The following is a 9,189-nucleotide window of genomic DNA, read 5'->3' as shown; positions in this document are numbered from 1 at the left end:
TAATGGCCTGTGTGCCCCCCCCCCTCCCACCGGAGGGAACCACATGCTACACTAGATCTACTCGTAGCCGCCTGCCACCGCACGAAACACCCCTCAAAAGCCAAATCTACATTGGAAGACACCGGATCCACTCAAGTCGGCGCCCATCGAGAGGGAAGAGGGTATGGAGGTGGGGGAGAAAGGAAGGGAGGAAGGGGAAAAGGAGACCACGGCGGCAAGCGCTTGGTGCTGCCGTCGCCGGTCGAAAGTGGCAGCAGCAGCCACACGAGGTCGTGGTGAGGGTGGCTTTCGGCGACGGCAATGTTGTCGCCCCCTGAGTCGCCTTTCGGGGAGACGACGCGAGAACCTGAGTCACCTTTCGTGGAGACGCCGCGAGGAGTGTCTGCTCTTCGGTTAGCTCAAGCAGAACTATTTGATGATTTTTGAGAGATGAGAGATTTGAAACTTTGAGATATGAGAGAGTTATGTCTTTTGTGCTATATTTATATTGCTATTTTGATTTCCTAATATCATAGGCTATAACTTTTGAACTACATTTACATTGTCATTTGCCAATATAATTTCCTAGTATCCTAGACTATATGTGTATTCGCCATGCCGATGTGTATATGACATCACCATGGTGCGCGCCATAGGCATTGTAAAATTATGAAGGTGGTGGGTCGCCACGCCTCGCCACACTGCCGTAACAACTATGTTGAGAACCATGGGGTCAATGAGGACCTCAGGCACAAAATGAAGGGACCGGTGGACAAACACTACGAGCAAAACATGGAGAAGAACTTATACAATTCAGAGATGGCAAGAAGCCTAGGTTATAAGAAAGTTGCAACAAATGTTGATTGGGAGTGCCGTTTCATGTACCATCATAAGCCAAAATCAAACAGACATGATATTCCTGAGATGCTTCGGTGAGTTTACAATTTAAATGGCAGTAAAACAGGCATGATATTTCTGAGATACATCGGTGAAAATCTCAGGACTATGCTGAAGAAGTAGTCAACCTGGCTGAAGAGCTAGCAAAAGTTATGAGTGACAATCTTGGGCTCGACAAGGATTACTTGAAGAAGGCATTTTCCAAACCTTCTGTGGGCATAAAGGTGGCAAAGTACCCCAGGTGCAGTCATCCAGAGCTTGTGATGGGCCTCAGGGAACACACTGATGCAGGGGATCATACTTCTATTCTAAAATGACTTGGTCCCAGGTTTGGAGTTCATGAAAGATGGTAAGTGGGTCCCAATACCACCAACAAAAGACACTAGAATTTTCATAAACCTTGGAGATCAGATTGAAGTGTTGAGCAATGGAATATATAAGAGCATTTGCCATCGGATACTTCCCAATAAGAATGGGAGCCGCCTATCTATTGCAACATTCTACAGCCCTGGTGCAGATGCAATAATCTGCCCAGCTCCAAAGATTACATATCCTAACCAATATCGTTTCCAAGACTACCTTAACTTCTATTCCACTACCAAGTTCACTGATAAGGTATCAAGGTTCCAATCTACAAAGGCGATATTCAAGTGACTCACTTCAGCAGCCACGGATCAAAAAAGTATTATTGTGGTACAGAAACACATCATCCATGTATAAACCTCTTTATATGTGGTTCTCCTAAGGAACACTCAAGTTTTCTTCTTAAGGAATATGTACTTTACTGTCAGTATTTATCTTTTTCAGGAATAAACTGCTTGTTCTACCTGTATCTAATGTAAGAAAGCTGATGAAGAATAACTGCAAGTGAAAACATTTGGTGTGATCTTGTTATGCTGATATCATGATAATGTCACAACCATACAACACTTAATTCATTCCAAAGCTTAGTGAAGCTGTGTTCTTGGAGGTCATGCTACATATGATATGCCATGTGAAATACAGCTCCAAATTTAAAATAAGTAAACGTCAAAGACAAAAGGATTTGTGAAAAACATGGATAATGGAACAATCATTTATTAGAAAATAATTCCATCATCTCTACTTTTCTCATTGGCTTCTCTAACAACAATAGTATGAACATAAAAATTTATTATCTAACATATAATATGTCATGTCATATAGCTCAGATTTAAGAGCAAGATATTGGACAAAAATAGCTGCCGAGACAAACATTTGCATTAGGCACATAAGTTTTAGTTTACAATACATATAATTAAGTTTCAGCAAGCCTTGTTCCTTTTCACTTCATACTCTAATATAATATACCCATTCTTTGATTAGGAATCTAATACATTGGGATTGTCTATTTGACCAGTCTTCCATGGTTTCTTGAACTTAAGAGCTGTATGTTTCAAACATTGAGTATTAAAGCAGTGAGCATGCATAGAAGTACTTCTAGCAAAACAATCAACCCTTTCAAGAAAATACAAACATCAGCTAATCTGAGCAGAAATGTACACTCACAAGCAGCACTTCAACTCGCGGGCCGCAGTTTCGCCAGTATAGCTTTAGTCAGGAAGGTGTTGGTTCTCTCAGCAGCTCTCTCGAGCAAAACCCTCTGAATCTTACATCCATGCCAGCACTTGGACACGAAGCACAGCAGAAAATTACCAAATTTTAGCGACCTCGAAAACTCTGATGCCCTCTCATCAATCACAGAAATTAGCTCTCCAATGATGCTTGGTGTCAAGCGAATATCTTGATTGAGAATGTGGTAAAATAGTGCAAAGAGATACTCCGTCCAGACCAAATGACAACCAAGATTATTGTGATGCTGAGGCAAACAAATTGGTCTCCTCTCTCGCTCCTCCCCCGAAAGCAGCCTGTGGCAGAAGGCAGTGACATGCAACGGATGCATGCAATCCTTGACAATCCGTGTGAGCACATCACACTGGGGAACATTTAACCCACCCTTTCTTAGAACCAGTGGAAAGAGGACAGCCTCCAGTGCTGCAGCTGGGTGGCGTTTGCAGAGATCCAACGCTGCGGAAAGAAGAACAGACGAAGCTGGTCTTTGAAGCTCGAGTAACATTGGTAGGACAACAGAACACAGCACAAGTGATGGCCCTTTTCCATGCATCCTATCATCCTCAAGCACTAAATTTGAAAGCAGAACCCTCATAGTGTCATCGTCAGCTTGCCATGGCTCTACTACGCTAAGCACTGCCTCGGCGTTCCCAGACTCAACACAGAGATCCTGCAAATCTTTCGCCACCCGCTGGGCCACCAAAACCGACTCCACCATCACAATCTCCTTCTGCAGAGCCAGTGCTCTCTGCACGACCGAATTTCCAAGCGGAGGAGCTGGAAGAGACAGAAGTGGAGCGCACCCAGCCTCCTGCATCTCTGAATCCTCGTCTTGCTCCAGCACCAAAGTCTCCAAACCAAGCTCGTCCAAATCATCTCCTCCACCAACACCATGGGTCCCACTCGTCATCGCGCTCCAGCAATCAACAGGGAGCCACGGCAGGACAGGACGCGCCAGCGTCGCCGCTTCTCTAAGCCACGGTGGCGGCTCGTGGAACCCATCTAGAAACTCCTCGGAGGCAACACCAAGAACGCCTTTCCCCTCGGGCAATCCGTCGAGCAGGTAGCGTGCGCCGCGGCGGGCCCAGAGGTCTTGCCGGCCAGGCGGGGCGTAGAGGACGCGGGAAGCGAGGCAGCGGACGAGGCGGGGGTCGAGGAGGCCGGCGGAGGAGGAGAGGAAGGAGAGGGCCTGTGACTGGAGGAAGGGCGGGAGGGTCTGGAAGAGGATGGGCGGGGGATCGGAGACGGGGAGCGTGGGCACCGGGGAAAGGAGGAAGCGGAGGAGCGCGACCGCCGGGGGAGGCGAGTTGGGGTAGTTGGAGGAGGAGGAGGAGAAGGCGGCGGCATTGGCGGCGGGGGAGGCGAGGAGGTGGCGGAACAGCGGCAGCCACTGCTCCATCGGTGGGTTGTTTTTGGCGTGCCTCGCGCGAGCCAGTTCCCGCGTTTTTATTCTGATGAGACCAAAAGGGAAGTGAAAGACTGACCTTCTCAAATCGGTCGGCCCACCAGCTCACTCGCTCAGCTAGCAACCAGCGCACGGCCTAGTTTCGGCCGCCGTCTTCTTCCTGGTGGCATTCCAAGCGGCTTCTTTTTCCCCTCCGGCAATCCTCATTGCACCCTGTCCTCGTGGTGCTCTCCTCCTCCGTCTTCGATGGCTTCTGCTGCTAGATCCGTTACCGTTGCCCCCCACCACACTAACCCGTCTCCAATAGGCTGACGACAAGCTGCCCTACTCACCGTCCTCCTACCGCTCACAACTACAGTAGCACCATTGCCACCTCACAACCCGGCCGGACTGTCACCAACCGTCGGTCAATACCATGGCCCTGAGCATCCCTCTAAACCTGTCCTCACCGAAACCCCAAACGCTAATCTACTTTAGTCCCTAACCTCGAACCTTAACTCATTAGGTGGCGTTGGTACAACAGCGCGCTATGTCTTAAGCTCGGAGGACGACGGCACTCTAGGGTTCAAACTCGAGAGGACATGAGGTGGAGAAGGAAGAAAGAATCCTAGCTGTTTGCTCCTTCCCACGAATGAATCTCAAAATAGAATGAGCTGAGTATTAAGCTCAGTCGACCGCTATATAGGAATACGTCATTCTCTCAAGCATGCCAATTCGAGCCCTGAAATGGATGAAACCTAAGGACATTTGTACTTAGAGGCACAATCCACTATCTATTAGCAGACCTATTGGACCTTTTACAATAGTAGCTTAATGGACCTTATAAGGGGATATGGTACCATATGCCAAAACATTTTCAATTTTTTCTTAAATATATTTAATTTTATTACAAAATTAGACCCTTGTTTGAAAATTTTATAGAAATAGACCCCTGTTGCCTAAGGCCTAATAATCCGACCATTAGACCATTTTTCGCAAAAATCATGAAAATACTGTCTTCCTTTGCTCTCAACCTTCAAAACACCATCCAAATAAAAATTATAAAAACATTTGGTAGTGTAGAGGATGCTATCTTCAATTGCTCCACAAAAATTTAAGCCCAAATAATAGCTTGTACAATGAGAAAAAAAAAAGAGAAGTTTCTGTTTCAATTGAAATTTGTCTTCTTCTTTTTTCTTCTCATTGTACAATTCATTGTTTGAGATTAAAGTCTGTTGATAGCATACTTTACACCATCAATCTTTTTTCAAAATCTTTTGTGACTATTTGGATGTTGATGCTTCTAAGGAACGCGATGCCATGTCGCCCCATGGCAGGGTGATAGGGATCTATTTGTGTCAATTTTGTAAATAGAGGGCTAACTTTGTAATATTAATAAAAAATAAAAATATTAAAAAACAACAATTTCACTTTGCCTGGATGGGCCTATGTGCCATGCATAACCGTCATGCGAGAGTGTTTGCGTGCAAAATTAGCTGGTCAGCGCTGCCAAACACATAAACAATGAGGAAATGATATGGATCTAGAAATTCATTGTCTAATACAGGATGAGGCGAAGAGAATAGAATCAGGGAGAGCGAATCTACACATTTCTTGTTCTGCCCCGGAGTTGAAATTTTAATATTTTTGTTTGAACTAAAATTGGTAATTCTTCGTACTCAACTTCAAACTGCGTATCTTTCTTCGTATTAAAAAGGAAGGTCATGAAAGACAAATGACACGTGAAACAATTACCAACCGAAACTTTTTTAGGGCCTGTTTGGATGTTATATTTTTTTTAAGCCCACGGTATTTAAGAACTACAGTTTTGATATAGTAGCTATGAAATACCATAGTTTGTCACTACCACTATTTCACAGTTTTAAGAAAACCAAACGTTTGGCAAATACAATATTTGTTGCAGCATTTTATTTTATAATACATTGTTATTAGTAGACTGTGCGCCAACCGCCAGAACGATTGCTGTGGACGGGCCATCGACAGCATTGCATGCAAAATTAGGGGCGTGATGAGATGTTTCGTCGACCGACCGACCCTCCTGATTGTGTGGCCATTGCAAGTGCAAATGAATGCATGCAAGCTGCATAATATATGCCATGCATGGGTGGTTGGACGAAGATAGGAATTGCTCACCAACTCCCAATCTAGCCATATCACAAACACCTTGTTGGTTAATTGCAGCCTTTTTCTGACAGGACCAGTTCATAGTCCAGAGAGCTCAGTGAGGCACTAGATTATAGGAGTGAGCACTAGCTGAGCAGTGTAGGAAACGGGTAGGCTATATTAGTATAAATTAAAAAAAAATACCGTGTTCAACTTAGTAAATTATGTAAGTAGGAGATTATATATCGTTACCATTAGACACACAGTGTATCAGAAGAAGAGTCGTGCGCGTCCACGAATAGGAAGTAGTCGATCTCATCACGAACCGAGCGTCTCCTCCTAGGATCCTTGTCGCCGATCAGTACTGCAACAACAATAGCAATACCTTTATGGCATCCACACGTACAGGAATAGAACATCATACACTGGTGTGCTAACACTGCACGCACAACAAGGGATTGGTGGGTGGCTCAAGTGATAAAAACGTTATGACTAACCAAATGCGAGCGTTTCTAAATTAAGGACTACTCTAAATAGTTGTTTGTATATCTTTCTTCTTTAGGGCAACGGTTTGCTCCATATATAGAGAGAGAAAAAAACCCCTCCACCTCCACATTTATTAGTAATATGGGACTAATAGATAATGGGTCTTCCTCATATTAATGGGCCTTTTAATCCAATTAATTGTCCCACTACGGATCCAATCCATATTGTTTATGATTGCATCTAGGGCATATCTCTAATAATCTCCCACTTGCACTAGAGTCAGTCATGCAAGAATCTCAATGTTCCAACCCGTTAAGTGTGTGACCCATTATGTTCATGTGTGAACGACCGCTACCCGGAAATCCTTTCCAAATTACAGTCAATAGCAGTACCTAGCAAGACATATTGACTTTCAAATACACACAAAGATCATATCGAGCGAACCTTGATATACTCATGCACCAATCCCTTTGCCACATGATACCAGTCAAGCTTAAGACGAGATTCGTGCCACCCTTATGATAGCTCGACCATTCACTCGATCAAGTAGTGGATTCATCATGATTAACTCTTTAATCATATTAGCATGGTCATATATTTTCTCAATCCAACTACCTCGAAGGGTCTAGAGATATCTCTCCCATTATCTAGAAGGGGCAAATTCTATTTTGATCGCCCACATCCTACGACATGTTTCATAACATGTCCGAGAGCAACTTTTATAACTATCCAGTTACAAAGTAGCGTTTGGAAGCTCATAAGTGTGTTACTACATATTCTGGAATCAATGATGGTCTCAGGCCAAAGAATTCTGCATGTACACCATTCGAGACTATAATTGATGGCACAACAAACAACATCCCAACAGTGTCTCAAGGTGGGTCAATCTAACACCATATTCTCTAACATGTGTCCACATTACTGATTTAATATCTCTATATCTATGATCTGTGGAACATGATCATCAATCAATCAATGTGCTAATATATAAATCATTATTGTCCCACATAATGCTATGAGATTAGTGATCATTCAGAATAACATCATAATAAAACAAGAGTTTCACAAACAAGTCGCATAGTTGCTGATCAAAGCAAATGATAATTATTCAAGGAATCAAATAAACGATTATTTAAAAGCACATTAACATAGACATGATACAATCTCTCACATGCCTACACTCAATAATGCAAGTATCTAATACCCATACAGCTCATGTGCGCCTCATGCTTGGTTGTGAGAGCAGCTTCATCAATGGATCAGCAATATTCAAATCCGTGTGCACCTTGCATATGTTTACATCACCTTTATCTATGATCACTCGGATGAGGAGATAGCACTGCAGTATGTGCTTAGACTTCTGGTGCGGTCTAGGTTCTTTGGCTTGTGCAATGGCTCCACTATTATAACAATATAGATCTATTGGACTAGAAGCACTAAACATCACATCTAACTTAGAAACAAATTTTTTGATCCAAACAGCCTCCTTTGCAGCTTTAGAAACTGCGATATACTCGGCCACTATTTCTTGCTTGGAACTCTTCCAACTCACTGGTCCTCCATTGAGGCAAAACATAAAACCAGATTGTGATATCGAATCGTCCTTGCCAGTTTGGAAGCTAGCATCGATATAACTATTTACAACGAGCTCCTTCTCATCTCCATAGACTAGGAATATATCCATAGTTCTTCTTAAGTACTTTAGGATATTATTTACTGTTACCCAGCGAACTTCATTTGGGTTTGATTGGTATCTACTCATAACACTTAGAGCATAGGAAACATCTGGGTATGTACAAAGCGTGGCATACATAATGGACCCGATAGCAGAAGCATACGGGATCGCACTCATCCTCTCAAGCTCACCAGGTGTTATAGGACACTGACTCTTGCCGAGAGTGATGCCATGTGATATTAGCAAAAAACCCTTCTTGGAATCCTGCATATTGAACTTTTTCAATACCTTGTCAATGTACGTATTGTGGCTTAATCCGATCAGTCTTCACGACCTATCTCCATAGATCTTTATGCCTAATATATATATGCCGCCTCTCCTAGATCCTTCATTAAGAAACTCGTTCGCAATAAAGATTTGACAGCATCAAGCATTATAATATCATTCCCGATCAATAATATGTCATCTACATATAAGACTAGAAACACAAGTGTATTCCCACTAGCCTTTTTGTAAACACAAGGCTTTTCTTCATTCTTGATATAGCCAAACCCTTTGGCTCCTTCATCAAAATGAAGGTTCCAACTCCAAGATACTTGCTTTAGCCCATAGATCGACTTTTACAGCTTGCATATCTTCCTAGCATTTTTCGGATTGATAAAACCTTCAGGCTGTATCATGTACATGTCCTCACTTAGGTTTCCATTAAGAAAAGCTGTTTTGACATCCATTTGCCATATCTCATAGTCGAAATATGCAGCAATTGCTAGGATGATCCTAATAGACTTTAGCATTACGACAGGCAAAAATATTTCATCATAATCAACACCTTAAATTTGCTTGAAACCTTTAGCCACCAACCGTGCTTCATAGATATAAATGTTTCCATCCATGTCTATCTTTTTCTTAAAAATCCATTTACACTTAATAGCTTTTAAACCATCAGGTGGATCAACCATGTTCCAAAATTGATTATCTCACATGGATTCTAATTCAGATCTCATGGCTCCAAGCCATTTCTTAGAGTTCGGTCCTACCATTGCCTCCATATAGT

The 9,189-nt window shown here is 43.0% G+C and overlaps 1 protein-coding gene across 1 annotated transcript; it reads right to left on the bottom strand.

The window, feature by feature from the left end:
• Nucleotides 1-2,095: 2,095 nt before the first annotated feature.
• LOC133926926 (uncharacterized) lies at nt 2,096-4,157 on the bottom strand. Its single transcript, XM_062373100.1, has one exon. The coding sequence runs from the start codon at nt 3,863-3,865 to the stop codon at nt 2,414-2,416; it is 1,452 nt and encodes a 483-aa protein (XP_062229084.1). The 5' UTR covers nt 3,866-4,157; the 3' UTR covers nt 2,096-2,413.
• Between the last annotated feature and the right edge of the window lie 5,032 nt (nt 4,158-9,189).

Source organism: Phragmites australis, chromosome 8 (assembly GCF_958298935.1).
Source record: "Phragmites australis chromosome 8, lpPhrAust1.1, whole genome shotgun sequence".
Taxonomy (NCBI): Eukaryota; Viridiplantae; Streptophyta; class Magnoliopsida; order Poales; family Poaceae; genus Phragmites; species Phragmites australis.
The sequence above is the reverse complement of the archived record's forward strand: the minus strand, read 5'-3'. Positions and strand labels throughout refer to the sequence as shown.

What these genes read in the sequence shown, in the direction of transcription:
- LOC133926926 (XM_062373100.1), bottom strand. Translation starts at nt 3,865, where the DNA reads ATGGAGCAGTGGCTGCCGCTGTTCCGCCACCTCCTCGCCTCCCCCGCC.